Below are 20,484 nucleotides of genomic sequence, written 5' to 3' on the forward strand. Positions count from 1 at the left end.
CCTCCCCCATTCATGCTCTGTCTCTCTGTCCCAAAAATAAATAAACGTTGAAAAAAAAATTTTTTTTTAAATAAAATAAAAAATATGTCTCAACATTCCTAAAAGCCTGTTTCTGTGCACCAACAACCCAATTCTAATTTAAAAACCATTTATTCTAAATGACTTTAATATGGAACTTGGTCCAAAAAATATTACAAATCTCTTCTGCAGTACTGACCCTTTGTTTTCCCACATCATGAAGATGTGACTAAGTTTCGTTCAAAAGCACCTCATGTATAAATATTACCCTAAATGGAAAGGTGAAGATTGTTGGTATAAACTAGAATGGTGATAAGCCCTAGCTATAAAATACTTGTAAGGCCAACATTTGGCCGTTTAGCAGTCCCCAATCCCTGATTAGACTGTGTCATGGGCATAGCCACACCTTATTAGGGAACTGGAAGCTGGGAAAAGCTGCCAACAGAAAGGCTGCACCTGCTCTCACGCTATATCCTCAATTAAATTTCCTTATCCAGTCTGTGTGTGGACTAGGAAGGAATGGAAGCTTCTTCCCTGTCAATCCGTGTTCCAGTAAAAAAAAATCTGAAACAAAGCATAGGTATACAGAGCTAAACATTTTTTCTGGAAGGATACATAAGAATGAAGTCATTAGGAAAATGCAGTTAAAATCACAGTAAGATGGTGACTGACGGCTGCACAACAATTAAATGTGACTATATTTAATTCCAGTGAACTGTACACTTAAAAATGATTAGAATGGTAAATTTTGTTATGCATATTTTACTACAAAAAAATTTAAATCACAGTAAGATACCACTACATACCGATTAAAATGACAAAAAGGAAAAAAAATAAAACATTTTTACCATACGACCCAGCAATCCCATTCCTAGGTACTTAATAAAATGAAAATTTATGTTTGCATAAAGACCCACATGAATTTGTACAATGGCTTCATTCATAATTTCCTCTAACTGGAAACAACCAATCCAAGCATTCCACAATTGGAGAACAGATAAACTGTGGTACATCTGATACTCTTTTCTACAACAGAATACTGTTAAGCAATAAAAAGGAATGAAATAATGATATATACAACAATGTAAATAAATCTCAAATTAATTGTATGTTAAGCAAAAGAAGCCAGACTGAAAAAAGCTCCATACTATATTATTCCATTTATGACATTCTAGAAAAGGTAAAACTAGAGACAGAAACACATCAGTGGTTGCCAGGGTCTCTGCCCAAAAAAGGGAACAGGGGTATTTTGAGAAGTGGCTGAACTATTCCATACCTTGAATGTGCTAGCTACATGACTGTCTGCATTTGTCAAAAACTCATGGACATTACCATTGATAAATGGATAAAGATGTGCTGTAGGGGCGCCTGAGTGGCTCAGTCTGTCGGGCAACTGACTCTGAATTTTGGCTCAGGTCATAATCTCATGGTTTGTGGGTTCGGGCCCTGCGTGGGGCTCTGCAATGACAGCAGAGCCTGCTTGGGATTCCTTCCCTCCCTCCCCCCCCCTCAAAAATAAATAAACATTAAAAAAAGAGAGAGAGAGACATGTTATATACACATACAATGATTGTTATTCAGCCATAAAAAAGAATGAAATCTTGCCATTTGCAACATATGAATGGATCCAGAGAGATTATAGCTAAGTGAAAAAAGTCAGAGAAAAACACATACCATATGATTTAACTCACATGTGGAATTTAAGAAACAAAACAAATGAATAAAGAAAAAAAGAGAGAGACAAACCAAAGACAGCCTCTTAACTACAGAGAATAAACAGGTGGCTACCAGAGGGGAGGTAGGTGGGAGGATGGGTGTTAGGTGAAGGGGATTAACAGTACACTTATCATGATGAGCACTAATATAGGAACCGTTGAATCATTATATTGTATACCTGAAACTAATATAACACTGTATGTTAACTACACTGGAATTAAAAAACTACACAAACTGACCCAGACCAAAAAAAAAAAACGAAAACACAAACAAAAACAAAAAACCCCGTGAACATTAAATAGTAAGGTAAATTAAAGTATCGTTTAAATACTTTAATTGAAGAACAAATGGGAAAGGGTAATGACACGAAAAAAAGTTACTGTTCCCTCACTCAAATGTAGTCTGATGAAGTTGCATACTGAAACGTATCCCAACATGCACATTAATTTCATCCAGTCAGACAGGAACTAATGCCATTAGGGACTGTGGAAATCATCAGCGCTGGACATTAAATATTTCTGGCATTCCACTTTCCGGATACATAATAGGACTGCCCTCCCTGCCACTCTGAAATTAGAAATGAAATACAAGCTAGAGTGATGTGTACCACTTCTGGGTAGAAAACTCTGGGAGCTAACGAACACAACTCACCACACTGCATTTTCCTGCCTTAATGACTGTGGAAGCACACTAACATGGAGCTTCCAGCAATCTAGGTTTCCACATGACCGCAGGTACCAGGGGCATCTCTCCCCAGCCTGTACCAGACATGATGCTCAGCAAGAAAGAAACCTCTGTCGCTTTAAGCTGCCGTGACTTCTGAGTTGTGCCTAAGACATAAATTAGCCTATCCTGTTTCAGAAAGGGTCTTAGCAGCTTCGGGGCCAGGGGGGAGCAACTAAAACACAACTACCACCAACACAGAAAGTCAAAGAAAGACTAACCTGTTTTGTATACTAAAATCAATCACACCACCCAACGCCTCAACAGAATAATATGGCCAAGGTTATAAGACAATAAAGTCTGCGTAAGGCACAGCCTGAGGCCTTTTAGTAAAACTGAAATAATAAAGTTCTGTGGTAGAAAAAGGCTCCCACCGGATTTACATGCAGCAAAACTACAAATCTTGTCAGGCCAAAGTAAAAACATCGCATTTTACTTGTTAGGAATAGAACCTGCTTAGAAACAGTGAAGAGAAACTCTTCCTGCCTTTTTTTCCCCCCTTCCCTCTCCCCAGGCTCTTCCCGCTTTTCAAAAGTAAATTTCTTCTGTTTAATCGTGTGGGAACTTTTGTGGCTTTATTTGAATACCTAATATCTTCACAAAAGCATACCCTTTAATAGCACAGAGCCTAGCTCAATAAATATATGCAGGGGTTTTTTTTTGTTGTTTTTTTACTGAAAAACTTCAAATCCTTAGTAACTGAGTATGGAGATGACCCAGGAAATGAGAGGGAAGGAGAAAAGAACAACCAGTAAGAAGAGTAGGTTACCAAGTTGGAGTCAGCTCTGGAAGTCAACACCCGTATTGGTTTGGCCCATCCCATCAATTTTTCTAGTCAATAATCCAGTTCACCAAATGTATCCTAAGCACCTACTACAGAAAAAAGAAGAGCTTTGGGTAGATGTCATTATTTTTAGGCCATCATCTACCTTGAATGTTTTTCCACATAAGATTTTAAAATGTTTGCACAATCCTTCAGGTAATCAACTAATGATAACTCAAAAAGCAAAGGGTTGGTAAATTATTAAAAGACTTTATTTTCCAGAACAAGTTTACATTTACAGAAAATCTGAGAAGACAGCGCAGTGTTCTCATATGCACAGCACCTAGTATCACGTTTTTAACACCTTACATTAGGATGGTACTTTTGTTTGAATCTAATGAACTAATATTCACACATTATCATAAACTAAAATCAACATTAGGATGGTACTTTCGTTTGAATCTAATGAACTAATATTCACACATTATCATAAACTAAAATCAACAGTTCATTCAGATTTCCTTTCTCTGCACCAAGTATCCTTTTTTTTTTTTGTTCCAAAATCCACCTGACGTTTATTTAGCTGTCATGTCTCCTTAGCTTGGCTAAGAGTTTCTCTTGGCTCTGGCAGTTTCTTAGGCTTTCCTTGTTTCTGATGACTTTGGTTGTTTTAAGGAGTATTGGGTAGGTATGTTGTAGGATGTCTTTTTCAGAATGTCTCATGTTTTGCTCATGATTAGAATATGGGGCTATAGGTCTGAGGGAAGAAAATCACATAGGCAAAGTGCCATTTTCATCACATCGTATTAAGGGTATATACCATTAACATGAATTATGATTGTTAATATTGGCCTTGAGTCATTTGGCTGAAGTAACAAAGGATTTTTAATATCTGATTACCAATAAAATTTTACAATTAGTAGCTATGATCACAGTAGGCAAATATTAATATAGGATTGAAAAATATTACTCAAAATGTCAGTGAATAACCTACATACCCAAAACCAGGGGAATGGGCATATTAAATTGTGGTACATTCACTACATGGAATATAGAAAAATGCAAAATGTTAAGTAAACAAAACAGGAATAAAAACTGAAATAAAATACACACTGTACTTCCTACTAGGTAAAAATATCAGAATAGCCTAAAAGAGAAAATACAAAAAAAAAAAACAAAAAACAACATAGCCATTATAATTGGTTAGATGAGAACACTGGTGATTTTCTTGCCTTCCTTCCCCAAAGTTTCTAGTGCTTCACTGCCACTCTCTACCTGGAAAAGTTTGCCTATAAAAAAATGTACATAATTAGGCCTTGCAAACACAGGATTCAAAATCCTAATTCTACATATACCCCAAGGTTTAGTTATTTTCTCTCTCCAGATTACTTATTACAAAATGAACATTCACCTGTACTGTTGCTCTTGGAAGCCTGAAAACCACATTTTTTTGGCTTCTTTGCTGACTAGGCTTGAGTTGCATTCGGTCAACAAGAAGCACTTTTGCCGGAAAAGGTAAAGCCATTTCCTACTACTGGCTCTGAAAACAGCAGTGGCAGCTACCTGCAGGTGCTGTGGACTCCTGCAGTAGTTACAGATCCTGGTGGTGATTCTGCCAGCAGCACAGGCAGTGGCTCCAATGGCTTTGGGAGGGGTGGGCCGGGTATCAACGCATTCCCTCTCAGCTCCAGATTCGTTCTTCAGTCCCCGTCCAGTGGTAAGAGAATGAATCCTGAAGCCTTTCTTTACACAAACATGTCAGTACAGGGTGCTGGAGGGACAAGGCAAGAAGAAGGAAGTGGTTTTCCGGCTCCTGCTGCACTGTCAGTAGGTCTGTTATAATGTCTACCTTTTCACAATCCTACTGGTAAGAAGAACCCAATACACTCCAGGCCTTGTACCTAACAATGGTATCCAACTTCCTCTGCATGCCCATCCATCAACTCTGGCTTGCCTGCACCCTGGAGGGTTGCTTCCTGCTTGCCCAGAAACTGCAGACCAGCTCTGAACAACTCCACATTTCTCCAATGTCTGAACCACAGACGTGAGGGGGGCCCCACCAATTCAGAATGTGTCCCTACTTGGATAGACTCCCTCTTGTCCAAAGTACCCTTTACAGTATGCTTTATACCTTTATAGCTACGCTCTTACTGTAGCTTAATAATTCTTTCAACTTCCTCTGGCTAAATTACTGTGTGTTTTCTGTCTCCTCACTAGACCAAGACTGCAAAAAACAAACAAACAAACAAAAAACAGAAAAAAAAAAAAAGAAAAAGAAGATTTAAAAAACCAAGTGGAAGGTTTAGAATTGGAAAATACAGGGAGTGTGGGCTCATCATCCTGGACTTGAGCTCGACAGCAATGGCTACCACAAGAAACAGCACTTGTACAATTCTTTGGACTTGCCAGCTGGACTAGCTGTTTTTTCCTTCCATGGAACATCATGTTGTTTTTTGAAACATCATGTTTACCATGGGTAAAAAAAACTGAGAAAACAAAGACAAAAACAGTTATTCGGGTCTAGGTATTCGGCAGACATTTTATCACAAAAGAATCAAGTGAGCCCAGGAGTGAAGGAAAACAACTAACGATATTTACTGCCAATAATAAAAATCAAACTTTCAGACAAAAATTATGATTTTAGAAAACTTGTATCCATCACAACGAGCATAACAGCCTCTCTAATACCTAAAAGGCTTTTCAAGACGGGCTAGGTGGTGACGTTAGTGAATGGAAGCTTTTCTACTACCATTTGGAAGATATGCAGAACTCAGCGACTATCTACCAAAAGATCAATACATCATGCTACAAAACCATGCATGAGTAAAAAAATAACCCAATAGATTTTTAAAAATAGCTTTATTGAGGAATAAGTGACATTCAATAAAATGCGCTTAAATATCACTTGGTACACTTGACAATGATAAAACGGTCACCACAACTGAAATAAGGTATCCATCACCACCAAAATTAACTCAAGTTCCTTGATAATCTCACTGTCCCACTCTCCTCTCCGCCCCATTCCTAAGCAAGTACCTATCTGCATCCCAGTACTTCGGATTAACTTGCATCCTCTAGAGTTTTATGTAAGTGGCACATACCCTGGCTTCTTCTTTCACTCACCCTAATTATTTTGAGATTCATCTATGTTGTTACGTGTATCAAAAGTTCATTTCTTTTTAGCACAGACTAGTATTCCACTGTATGGATGTGTCACAATTTGTTTATCCATTCGTCTGTTGATGGGCATTTGGGCTAGTGCAAGTTTTGGGATTTTACAAATAAAACTGCTATGTACGTGCACATACGAGTTTGTAGGCATTCATTTCTCCTAGTAAACCCCTAGGAGTGCTATGGCTGGATCATGTGTTAAGTGCATGTTTAACTTTCTAAGAAACCGCTACACTGATTTTCAAAGTGGCCGTACCATTTTACATTCCCACCAGCAGTACATGAAAGCGCCAGTTGTTCCACATTCTCACCAACATTTGGTATGGTCGTCCTTTACAATTTCATCCTTTCTAACAGGTACACAATAGAGATATCTCATCGTAGTCTTCTTTTGTTAACAGCTTTATTGAAATACACAAATTATAAAGCTCAACAACTTAAAGTATTCAATCTGATGGTTTTTAATTTATGTACAGAGTTATGCAACCATTACCACAATCTAGTTTTTTAACAACTTCATCATCCCAAAAAGAAACCTTGTAACAATATATTAACAGTCACTCCTCATTCTTTGTCTTTATATAGATTTGCCTATTGGGGATATTTCACACAATTTGAATCATATGAAATGTGGTGTTTCAGGACTAGCTTCTTTCACCTAGCATAATGTTTATGAGGTTCAGCCAAGTTGTAATACATACCAGTATTTCACTCCTTTGTATTTCCAAATATTCCATTTTATAGATCTACCACATTTTACTTATCCATTCATCAGATAATAGACAACGGATTGTGACATTTTTAATCCTCTTGGGTATATACCTAGGAATGGAATTGGCAGCTCAGTTTAACTTTTTGAGGTTAATTAGCCACACTATATACATTCTCACCAGAAATGAATGGAAGCTCCAATTTCTCCACAATCCCAACAACACTGATTATCCGTCCCTTTTGATGACACTCATTGTTGTGGGTGTGAATTCTTTCACTGTCATCTTGATTTGCATGTACCTAATGACCAGTGATGCTCTGCATCTTTTTATATGCTTACTAGCCATGTGCATATACCCTCTGGTGAAGTTTCCAAAATCTTTGGGCCATCTCTTAAACTGGGTCATTTGTGGGGCACCTGGATGGCTCAATTGGCTAAGCATCTGACTTTGGCTCAGGTCAAGATCTCGAAGTTCGCAAGTTCGAGCCCCTCATCAGGCTCTGTGCTGACAGCTGAGTCTGCAGCCTTCTGATTCTGTGTCTCCCTCTCTCTCCCCTCCCCCATTCACACTCATTATCTCTCAAAAATAAACATTAAAAAAATTTTTTTTAATTGGGTCATTTGTTTTCTTAATTGAGTTTTGAGAGTTTCTTATATACTCCAGTAAGTCCTTTTATCAGATATATGTTTTGCAAACATTTTCTGTGGCATGTCCTCATTCTCTAAACAGTGATGAATTTTGATGCCATCCAATTTAACAATTTCTTCTTTTAAGGATCATGCTTTTAGTGTTGTACCTAAGAAATCTTAGCAGACTAATCCAAGATCACAAAGATTTTCTCCTATGTTCTTCTAAAACTTCCACAGTTAGGTTTTTCATTTAGATCTAACATCCTTTGGGCTAATTTTGGTACATGGTCCAAGGAATGCCTCAAACTTCATTTTCTGCCTTTGGACAATTATTCCAGCACCATTTGTTGAAAAACTATACTTTCTCCACCGAAATGCTTTTGTATCTTTTTTCTTTTCCTTTTTTTTGGGGGGGGGGGGAGGGGGAGAGAGAAAGAGAGAGTAAGGAAGTTTAAGCAGGGCAGAGGGAAGAGGGAGAGAGAGAATCCCAAGCAGGCTCCAGGCTCAGCACAGAGCCCGACACAGGGCTCGATCCCAAGACCCTGAGACCATGACCTGAGCCAGACGCTCAACAGATGGAGCCACCAGGCACCCCTGGTTTTGTATCTGGATTAGTCAAAAATCAATTGTCCATATACATATGAGTCTATTCCTGGACTATCCTGAGCCATCAGACCAATGGATTTTAATTTAAGTTGATTTAATTTTTAAAAGGTGATATATATGTTTTCAGATGTAATACTGCTTAAAGAAACTACTACTTGTCAACTTTTGGCATAGTATCAAAGGATATCAAAAATTACCTGAAAATATACCTCCCTTTTCAAATTACCTGTGTGAAGCCAAATTTTCTTCATACACTTTAACCAAAACATATGGCAAGAGGAACTACAGAGGCAGAGATGTGAATCCAATTGTCTTGTAAGAATCCAGGCATAAAAGAGATTGGCAAAAAATTCAAACAATGATACTCTTCTCACTGAGGTTTTTGTCTTGGAAAATACATTTATCATAAAGTTATTTTTTTTAACATGTATTGTATTTAAAGTTCTGTTTTCATTTCTAATAGAGTAAAAAGATAACCCCTACATAAACAAAAGTCCTGGGGCACCTGGGTGGCTCAGTCGGTTGAGTGTCCGACTTCAGCTCAGGTCACGATCTTGCGGTCCGTGAGTTCAAGCCCCACGTCAGGCTCTGGGCTGATGGCTCAGAGCCTGGAGCCTGCTTCCGATTCTGCGTCTCCCTCTCTCTCTGCCCCTCCCCCGCTCATGCTCTGCCTCTCTCTGTCTCAAAAATAAATAAACGTTAATAAAAAAAATTAAAAAATAAATAAAAAATCAATAAACAAAAGTCCTATGGGTCCTCAGTATTTAAAAGTGTAAAAGGAGGGGCACCTGGGTGGTTCAGTCAGTTAAGCGTTCAACTCTTGATTTCGCTCAGGTCATGATTCCAGGTCATGGGATTGAGCCTCTGCTTAAGATTCTCTATCTCATGGGGCACCTGGATGGCTCAGTCAATTAAGCGTCCGACTTCGGCTCAGGTCATGATCTCGAAGTTCACAAGTTCGAGCCCTGCATCAGGCTCTGTGCTGACAGCTCAGAGCCTAGAGCCTGCTTCTGATTCTGTGTCTCCCTCTCTCTCTGCTCTTCCCTGCTTGTGCTCTTGCTCCCTCTCTCTCTCAAAAATACATAAAAACATTAAAAAAACACACACACACTCTCTCTCTGTGTCCCTCTCTCCTGATCACTCTCTGTAAAATTTAAAAAAAAAAAAAAAAAGTGTAAAGGAATCCTAAGTCCAATGGTCTACAAACTGTTCCATTTAATAAAAGTGCCTCTGAGGAACTTTGAAATGGCTAAGAACGGGGGAATTCAATATTTGATAAATGGAGAAGAAAGAGACAAGGAACCTCCAAATCTTCTATCTCAAAAGTGCTATAATAGAATTGCACACTAAAAATACTAAATTTGATTGTATACAAATTATACCTTATTAACCTATCAGTACAGAATACACAAGTGGAAGCAGGGAAGTGAGAGAGAAAAGTAAAAAAGACATTGTAATTAAGTTCAGTTATAAGAAATAAGTGTACAGAAAATGTGCCATGTCTTCCAGCCTTCAAGAATTTATGCCTGTTATGGACTCAATTGTGTTGTTTCCACCAGCTCTACCAAAATTCATAAACTGACGTCCTAATACCTAGAACCTCAGAATGACTGTATTTCTAGACAGGGTATTTAAGGAGATAATTAAGTTAAAAAATAAGATCATTCAGATAGGCCCTAAGTCAACATGAGTGGTGCCTCTGTAAAAACAAGATTAGGGCACAAACATGCAAAGAGAGAAAACCATACAGAAGGCACAAGAAGAAGACACAAATCTGCAAGCAAGGAGAGAAGCCTCAGAAGAAACCAGCCCTGCAGACACCTTGGTATCAAACTTCTGGTCTCCAGAACTGTGAGAAAATAAGTCTCTATTAAGTCACCCAGTCTGTGATCCTTTGTTATGGCGCCTGATGAAAATACAATATCCAAAACTGAATTCATCTCTTCCCATTCAGAGCTAATGAAACTACACCAGAAATCATTCTTAAATCTTCCTTCCTATATCACCTCATCAATCACTATTTTCTATTAATTCTACCCTGATGTTTCTTCTTTCTCATTCTTTCCATTTCCACTGCCTGAATTTAAACCCCTATATAATATCTTGCCCAGCCCACTGCAATAGCAATCTAAAATATAGTCTGAATTAATCAGTTTTCCCTTGGGGTCTTACTTCCTGTTACCTTTTTAAGAACACTCTCCATTCTACCTGTATTATACTAAAAATAAGCAATCTTCACGTCCTTACAGGAGAGAAGTAAAGCTCAACTAAAATAAGCTTGGTCTGGAAGAGGATACCCAGGTAGCTCAACATTAATCACTCACAGCATTCCAGCCCAGAAGATATTCTAGTTCAACAATGGAGGAAACAACTTTTGGGATGTCTGCCCTGAATCGAGAATGGACACTGACAGCCATGACTTTTATTCTTTTCCTTTTTATTGAACCATAACTGACATATAACATTACTTTTGAGTGTACGACATAAAGATTCAATATATGTAACATGTGAAATGACCACAGTAACTCTAGTTAAGTCCATCACTACACGTAATTTTTTTCTTGTGATAAGAACTTTTAAGATCTACTCTGTTAACAACTTTCACATATATAACATAGTACTGACTTTTGTTATGGGGCTGTATACTACATCTCCAGGACTTGTAACTGCTGGTTTGCAGCTTTTGGCATGATTTTTACTTTTCCATCATCTTTCCCACCATCACACAGCCACCTGGATCATGGGTAGGCACCTGATCCCACACGGGCCAATCAGATTCTAGCTCCCAGAAATTTGGATTTAAGATTAAGTTGATGAGGAAAGAGATCTATTCACGGAAATAGCCATGGACACAATGGCAAGACAATTTATGCCTCACCTCTGCTCAAAACCCTCCCTATCTCACAACAGTAGAAGTAAAGTCCTACATACCCATTCTGCTTCTACACTGGTCCCATGATCTCTGACCTCATATTTTACGTACTCTTCCCCCAACTCATTCACTCCATTGTAGCTACACTGGTCTCCTGACACACTCCCATCTTAGAGAGTTCACACTGGCTATTCTCTCTGCCTAGAATTCTCTGTGCACAGAGTATTTGCGTATCCAACTCCCTCTCTTCGCTCCTTCTCAGTGAGGCCTTCCTTCACTGCCATAGTTAAAACTGAAATCCCGTCCTCCCACCCTGGCACACCTTATTCCCTCCAGATTTACTCTTCTCCACAACATTTATAACCTTCCAGCTATGCCATATAATTTATTTTGTCATCCCTTCCTCCCCTACCAAGCCAAAAGCAAGAATGTAAACTCTATGAAATGAGGGATTTTGTCTATTTTGTTCTCTGCCTAGCCCAAGCGCATAAAATAGTGCCTGGCTTCTAACAGGTGCTCAAATAAACATTTGTCAAATAAGTGCATGTCTGCTTGGTGATAAGCCTGCCAATGCAGTGAAAGCTGATCTGTGGTGAGAAGAATGAAGCAGACTTGTCTGGAAGCAGAGATGAAAGACCATGTGGTTCTAGAAAGATAGTAACTAGCTGTCTGGTTCTGACAATTTCCCATACTTCTAACCCCTTTCTTCCAAATCTATGTCATCTCAAGTTTTTGCCATAGTAAATATACAACACGATTGACTGCAATACACTTTCAAATTTATACCCTCCCAATGTTTCACAAAGCATATAAAATAATTGCTTTGGCATTCCATAAACAAATTGCTGATAAGATTTTGAACTGTGTTCTGCTAGTAAGTAGTAATTTAGCAAAATAAAAAAATCGGGTCTGTATCACTGGACCGAAATGATAACACTCTACTATGGCAAAATGTATTTAGTACCTTTATGAGGGTTTCATACATCAATACTTGCTTCCAACATCCATTCCAACAGCATGGTGTTTTTCCTTTTAAGAAATGTATATCCTTGAGGGGCCGTGTCAGTTAAGTGTGCGACTTTGGCTCATGTTATGATCTCATGGGTTCATGAATTCGAGCCCTGTATCAGGCTCTCTGATGTCAGCGTGGACACCGCTTTGGATACTCTGTGCCCCTTCTCTTCTCTCTCTGCCCCTCCGCCGCTGGTTCTCTCTCTCTAAATAAACAAACTTTTTTTTTTAATGTATATCCTTGAGCAAAAGACATATATATATATTTTTTTGAAACCAAAAAATCTCAGTGCATTGCAGGATCAGACTCCTAATCCATAAAATGAGGAAGCTGTGTATCTAAGGTATCCTCTTACATTTAAAGACTTGATGATAGCAGTTTACATAACGTATCTCCACTCATACAAAATACATACAAAAAACAATATGAATGACTCACACATCCTCTGTTATGAAACTAGATCATAAACCTGTTGATTTTACAAAAACAAAATTTAATACCCCAAACACTTTTTAGAGATCTTTAAAATCTAGCAAACACTTATTATGAAGGGCCAAAATCCATCTAGCAAATTATCAGTTTTCTAACAGACTTTAGTACTGTTTACCACAAATACAAAACATTCTGAGCATTACAACATCATCTGTGATACCCTAGAGGAAAGCGACATGCCTTTTTAAAATTTTTTTTAACTTTATTTATTTTTGAGACAGAGAGAGACAGAGCATGAACAGGGGAGGGGCAGAGAGAGAGGGAGACACAGAATCCGAAAACAGGCTCCAGGCTCTGAGCCGTCAGCACAGAGCCTGACGCGGGGCTAGAACTCACGGTCCGTGAGATCGTGACCTGAGCTGAAGTCAGATGTTTAACCAACCAAGCCACGCAGGCACCCCTCGACATGCCATTTTTAAAGGAGGGAAGAGTTACACACTGTATAGTTGGTATTTTAATTACATTCTTCATCTTTGCTCAGATTAACATACTAAAAATAGAAAAGTAAACATTATCAGTGTTTTTAATAATAAATGACAATTTTTAAAAATTTAATTTTCTTTACATTTTTTTGGTCATTTTCTTTCATTTTTACTGTGTCCTACAGAAAAACTGTTTCTTTTATAGTCAGATAAAAAAAAAACCCAAATGCATTTTAAGAAATAATCTGTAATAACTAGTTTAGCAAATAGAGCAGTTGTTTCCAAGCTTTTTTTCACTTTATCATGAAATAATTCTCTATAACCCTCTCTTTCCTTTCAATGTTTTTCCAAGCTAAATTTAAATTAATTTTGAAAATTTCAGAAGATTTCTGATTTGGAATTTAGCAAAGTGAGCAGGAGAAGTACTAAAATTCACTTTCATTTCATGACTAATAGCTTCATAAAACAAATGCCCAAAAAAAGGTTCTATCAAAATATGTAAATGATTCATCCTATAAAGGGAGTGACAAAAATAAGTTATTTATTATCTATTTTAACCACAGGGTCTAACAGACCTGAGTCTGAATCTTACCTCTGATATGCGCTATCCAGATGACCCTGGGCAAGTCACGTAATCATACCAACCCGACCCCTCACCTCAAACCCCCCCCACTCCCCCTTTCCTCTCTGTAAAGAGTGGATACCCTAAAAATGTGGAGAGAATTAAAGAAGATGTGTATAAAGTGTTCAGTAAACACATGCCACACACACGTACTCAATACTAGTTATTTCAATAAGAAACAGTGTTCAAGTCAGTAAGTAAAAATCATTTATGCCTTACCCTGATTATAATTTTACAAGGAAAAACAATGTTGAAGCACTGGAAGTACGTTGAAAATCATCCTTTCATGATTCCATATGAACCTCCAGATTCTGCAATTCCTGATTTACCACTAACTATAGCACCATAAGTGTAGGCAAGTACTAAGCGCCCAGGCTCAAAGAATGGAATTTAGGGTTGCCAGCACACATCGAGTGATAAATAAATAAATACGTGCCTTACTAGATTGAGTCATTAAAATGTGAATCCGAAATGATGTAACATCTTTGCAGATGGAAATTCACACACAAGGACCATCTGTCAAAAACAAAGTAATTCCTAACCTCTCAGCAGCTTTACTATTTTTTTCCAAGGGAATCTCCTGTGGCGACTAGCTTCACTCACTGGGTGTAATAAACACAACGGAGACATAATGGAAGGAAACGTCGATTGGTAATCAGAACATCTGGGCTAAAAATCTCTTACAAGTGTGTGAAACGTGGACCAGCTGTTAAAACAACTAAGCCTGAATTTCCACACCTATACCTACCTACTCCACCGGACCACTATGAGGATCAAACGTAAAGGCACGTGGGTATGCTCCGTGAGCCATCACACACAAATGTCTTTACAGCCTAGGTTCTTAATATCCAATGAAAGATTTATTTAAAAAATAAGTCAAGTTCAACCAATTCTTCACATACACTAAGATCTTAAACTTTTTATCACTATTGCATGCCATGGCAGTGCTCCACGATTTTCATCCAAAACCACCCAAATCGCAATCCATTAAGGCTGCAAGACATATCCCCACATAAAGCCACTCAACGCATCAGGGCATCTTCACTGATAACCAAACCATCAAGAAACAGGATAATGTAGTAATTTCCTCTACAGACACACTCAATTATTTGGTCGATTCTAAAAAGATAAAACCGCTTGAACGTGAACCCACCCTACCCTTCGGCGGATAAGCAAACGCATTTCCATACCCCTAGATGTCTATACCTTATGTATTCAGTTTACACGGGTTAACAAACAGCCGTATCCCAAACACACACTCACAAAACAAAGCACACAAACCCCCGCTTGCTAGTGTCAGGGATTGGACACAAAATAAACTACACCGAAACAAAAGAATTCCAAACAATCTCCCTCCTCCTAATAACCTCGCTGGACCTTACTCTTCCACGTTTAGTAAACAAATTATTTGGGGGCAGGGACGCACAGGGCAAGGTTCTAAAATAGGGGTCAGTCAACCGCACTCAGCCGTCACCTGGCGGGGCATTTTTCGCGAAGTTTCAGAGTCAACAAAGAAGTTTTGTCGTCAGGGGATAGGGCCTGTACAGCAATAGGCGAAACGACAATAAGGAAGACAAAACCCAGTGGGGGATGGGCGTGGAATACGCCCCCGTACTTCGGGCGGCGACCACTGCAGGTCCCCCGGGGACGTGCGGGGGGGGGGGATGGAGGGGCAGGGAGGCCGCGCCAGCCCGGAGCCCCGCAGCCCCGCGCCCCCGGCGGGTTCCCGCCCCCCGCGCGCACTGGCGGGAAACGGTGGGGGGCGCCGAGGGGTCACCTTCGGCTCCCCCCCCCCCCCCCCCCGCTCCGCGCGGTCCGCCGCCCCTCGAGCCGGCTCCTCGGCGGGCAAACGGCCCGGGCGCTGGCCCCGCCGGTCACCGCGCTCCCCCACCCCGAGGGGAGGCGGCCCCGCCGCGCCGCCCGGGCCCGTCGCCCGTCTCGGGCGCCGCGGCCAGAGCGCGGGCCTGGCCCGAACCCAGACGCCGGTGCAAGGGCGCGGGCGCCGCCGCTTACCTTCCTCGGCGGTGTCCATCTTGTCTGGGGGGGCGGCGGTGACGCAGCCGCGAGGCACCCGCGGCCGGGGCCGGAGCCTTCCGGCCCGGGCGGGGAGGGAGGGAGGGAGGGGGAGGAGGGAGGAGGGAGCGGGGCCGGGCCGGGCAGGTGCGTGTGCTCAGGTGCGAGAGAGGAAACGAGAGGAAGGAGAGAGGGGGAGAGGGAGAGGGAGACAGGCTGACAGAAAGCGGCCGCGAGAGGGGAGGGGGAGGGGTGGGGAGATCGGGGCGGAGAGGCCTAGGCGGGGCGCCGGGCGGAAGGGGCGGGAGCACCCCCCAACGACGCCCGCCGTCACTTCCGCCGCCGGCGGCCTCCGGGACGGTGAGGGTCGGGCGCGGGCGGGGCTGCAATTGCCCGGGCTCCGGGCCACCTGGGTCTCGTCGTGGGCGGCGTGGCTGAAACCTAAGCAGGAGCCGAACTCTGGTGGCACCGAGGGCGGCGACAAAGAAGGAACAGAGCCGGGGGGGGGGGGCGGGGCAGCGTGAGCGAGCGCAGCGCGGACCGGACCGCGGTGCACAACAGAGGCTCGTTTCTGGGTGGCTTAAGGATCCTCTGGGTGAAAGAAAACACAGGTTCTGCGCCCCCTCTCCCGCCACGAGACTCTAGTGCCGTGTGTCTGGAGTGGGCCCAGGAGATGCACTTTTGTTCGGCACCCGGGTGGCTGTGATGCACGTTTTGAGGAAACGGTGCAACATCACTGAAATGTGAGAAGACGCTCGCTAACTTTACCAAAATTCCCCCCGGGGAGACTCATGCATTTTGGTTGGAAGGACTTCAATAACCCACTGAGGCTGAGGATTGAGACATCCGCCTCTAATAGAGATCGGTTCGGATGCGAACAGGCCTTCCTGTGCGGAGTTCAGGACGCCTACCGGGCCGGAGCCGAACTGCCTCGGCCTTAGGAGCGGCTGACCTCTGCCTCCGTCAGTACTCCACACCATGAGCTTGCCTTTTTCTTTAAGTGAAGCTCTACTTACAAAATACAGATTAGAAAGGCCAGTGCCTTAGGATCGCCTGAGTAGAAGCAGAGATGCCTCTAACCCCAAAGAAAAACATTTTAAACAATATACAGATGATTTGCAGAAATAGATTCAAGAATGCTAGCAATCTCTTTTACATCTGCGTGACTGAAGGCATTGGGAAGAACTCCCCCCCCCCCCACTTTCTGAATCAGAATGAGATTTAGAGTAAAAATAGTGAAATGGAGTCCTCCAAAAAGAGAACAACCCTTAAAGACCGATGTCACTGATTTGACTGATTTTACTCATGTTACCCAATGTAGGAAAGCGAATTCTTGACACCAGAATGGAGACCCGCTGATTTCAAGGACTGAGCTTGAGAACTGATCCCATTTAAGTCTTTCTTTAACTATGTTTTGACTATCGCCCAAGAAACTGAATTTGAAGGAGGCTCATTCCCCAGCCCCTATCCCTCACCTAACCCTAATATGAGCTCACGTGCCTGTAAGGCCTGTGGCAGAGCACTTCTCACTGAGCTGAGACCGGAGGCCCAGTTCAGGATCACCAAACCCAGTCTTGCGTTGTATGGCAAGGATTCTGTGAGACAGACATTGAGACTTGCTCACAGAAGTACGGGTTATGTACCGCAGTGAAGGCATCTGCATGACCAGATGGTCGGGGTGGTTAGCATCACCAGTGATGGGACAGATGGACATGATGAAAAGTCAAAACCTGCCGACAAGGCACGCCTGCATCTGGGCATGAGGAAACACCAGACGAACCCAGGCTGAGGGGCATCCTACAGAATATAAGGCCTATACTGCCAGGACAAGAAAATGACTGAGGAGATGTTTCAGATTGGAGGAGACCAAAGAGACACGACAACTACATGCAATGTGTGTTTCTGGATGAGGTCCCACACCAGAAAATGCAAAAAGATACGTTGGGGACAGTTGGCAAAATTGAAATTTGAGTAAGGTCTTTGGAGGTTAGTGTTGCATCCGTGTTGATTTCCTGACTTTTTCAGAGATCTGCGTTTAGGGAAATACACACTAGAGCATTTGGGTTTGATGTAGGAAAAAAGACTGTATATCCGTGTAAGTGTGTGTGTGTGTGGGTGTGTGCATGGGTGTGCACGTGCATACGTGCACACGTGTGTATCGAGAGAAAGCAGGTGTGTGTGTATCCGAGAGAAAGGGAGAAGTTAAAAGTTGCTGAAGCTGGGTGAAGTTAATATGAAAGTTGTCTGTACTGCGTTTGCAACTTTTCTGTGACTTTGAAATTATTCTGAAATCATTTTTTAAAGGCAAAATTGGTCAGTGCAGATGGAACTCCAGAGCAGCAGTTCTGAAATTTGGGGATCGGTCATAAACACTTCTGACAACCTGATAAAATCTATGGACTTTTTTCCCGGAAAAATTCCACAGGCACAAAACATTGCATATAATTTCAGGGCGTAGTTCATGGATGCCTTCAAGTCCATGCATAAATTCCTGGTTAAAATAACCTCTCAGTTAGGGGCACCTGGGTGGCTTAGTCCGTTGGGTGTCTGACTTCATTCAGCTCAGGTCATGATCTCACAGTTCGTGAGTTCAAGCCCCGCCCTGGGCTCTGTGCTGACAGCCCAGAGCCTGGAGCCTGCTTCGGATTCTGTGTCTCCTCCTTTCTCTGCCCTTCCCCCACTCGCACTTTGTCTCTTTCTCTCTCTCTTTCAAAAATAAATAAACATTAAAAAAAAATTTTTTTTAAATAACCTCAGTTAAAGTATTGAGAAAAATAATAACGTCCATTTCATTTTCCGAGGATATAGCAGGCTAGGTTATTTAAGCCAACAGTTGAAAATGCTAGATAAAAATATAAAAGACATATTCTTACATGTTGAGTAAAACAGTAAAGCAATTGCTGGACCAAAATCTGAGGAGAGGAGGAAAATGGAACCTGGAAATTGCTTTTGCTCTGCTGAGCCAGGCAGATATGAATTTGTGTTTTGACAGCAAGAAGAATAATTTTGGAAGCCCAGAACCTGACCAGCATGAGGCTCTGTTAAGGGACCTTCCACCAGGATTCTCCCCAAGGCCCATAGGGCTGCTGTCTCTGGGGAACAGTGGGCCAGAAATAAATCTGAATCCTCTCTAAGACATCTAGGAAAAGTTGTCTGCTGATGATACCCATGAACCAACCCCGGCATGGATTGCACCCCAAACTCCCATCACCCCAGTGACCAAATAATCTCTGACAGTGAATTCAGTTCAAAATGGTCTTGGACCACTGGGAGCCCTAAGCACCTGAAAGAAGTAAATGCCGATTCTTCTAGGGGAATGCACTGCTTCCTAGCTGTCTTGGTCGGCTAGGACTCCCATAAAAGAAGACCACAGATGGGGTAGCTTAAACAACCGAAATTTACTCTGTCATGGTCCTGGAGGCTGAGAGTACAAGGTCAAGGTGCCATCAAGATTGGTTTCTCCGGAGGCCTCTCCCCTTGGCTTGCAGACAGACGGCTTCTTGTTGCATCCTTACACGGCCTTGTTTCTGTGTGTGCACACCCCTGGTGTGTCTTCCCCTTCCTACAAGGACTGGGGTCCTACTTGATTAGGGGCCTTCCCTTCTGACACCATTCAATCTCAATTACTTCCTCAAAACCTCTGTCTCCTAATACCGTCACACCGAGAGCTAGGGTTTCAAAAGTGAACCTTAGAAGGACACGGTTCCGTCCATAACGTCATCCCTCAAAGAACGTCCACGAGTAAATGTACAAGGACAACAAACTGCACACAGTAAACATAACCAAACATTTGTGTGTGTAGCTATACATACGTATGTCACAAGATACCTTGAGCAAGAATTTACATGACAGCAGAAACCACCCTGCAAACACCTCGGGTATGGAAATCCCTAGACGCACAGATTACAAAGAAACTACACTTACTATGGCATTCTGAAAAGAGTGATAAAACACTGTTATTTTAAAATGTTAATTTTATAGTGCCTGGGTGGTTCAGTCGGTTAAGCGTCTGACTCTTGATTTCAGCTCAGGCCATGATCTCACGGTCTGTGAGTCTGAGCCCTGTGTCGGGCTCCGTGCTGAGGGTGCAGACCCTCTTTGGGATTCTCCCTCTCCCTCTCTCTCTGCCTCTCCTCTGCTCATGCGCTCGCTCTCTCTCTCTCTCTCTCTCAAAAAGTAAATAAATGAACTTTAAAAAAATAAAATGTTAATGCTATAACAGAATTACATCTTTTGCCACCATTTAAACCTAAACTGATAATGTTTATTTATTGAGAAATAAAGGTACACATAATTTTTTAGGATGTGCGCAAGCAAAATCTTTAGAGAACTCTGCACTCATGTATGAATGAGGCTACATCTGTCCTTGTGCACATGGAGGTCTGTCACCTGTGGTCCTTCACAGTTGTGGTCTCCTTTCATTCACTGATGTATCCCTGAGGTCAATACAGGCCTCGACATGTAGCAACATGTCAATAAATATTGGCTGAATAAATTAAGCATAAATTTCCAGGACATCCTTTGGATGCTGGAATAGTACATGTGTATTAAAGCCTTTCTTAGGAAGAGATAAGTTCATAACCTAGCCACAATATTAAATGAGCAACAATGATACATTACATTTAGTGTGTCTGTACCTTTATATCTGCATTTCTTGGTTGTAATAAATCCGATTTCAATACCTCATGCAGCTGTTCTCAATGAGGATATAC

The 20,484-nt window shown here is 41.6% G+C and overlaps 1 protein-coding gene across 2 annotated transcripts in view; it reads right to left on the reverse strand.

The window, feature by feature from the left end:
* MARCHF6 (membrane associated ring-CH-type finger 6) overlaps positions 1 to 16,023 on the reverse strand; it is a 75,399-nt gene extending 59,376 nt beyond the window's left edge. For both annotated transcript variants that reach the window (XM_027074258.2, XM_053202098.1), the window contains exon 1: positions 15,773 to 16,023. In XM_027074258.2, the coding sequence (XP_026930059.1) occupies positions 15,773 to 15,791 (19 nt within the window). In that variant the 5' untranslated portion in view covers positions 15,792 to 16,023. The remainder of the gene's footprint in view (positions 1 to 15,772) is intronic.
* Between the last annotated feature and the right edge of the window lie 4,461 nt (positions 16,024 to 20,484).

Source organism: Acinonyx jubatus, chromosome A1 (assembly GCF_027475565.1).
Source record: "Acinonyx jubatus isolate Ajub_Pintada_27869175 chromosome A1, VMU_Ajub_asm_v1.0, whole genome shotgun sequence".
NCBI classification, from domain to species: Eukaryota; Metazoa; Chordata; class Mammalia; order Carnivora; family Felidae; genus Acinonyx; species Acinonyx jubatus.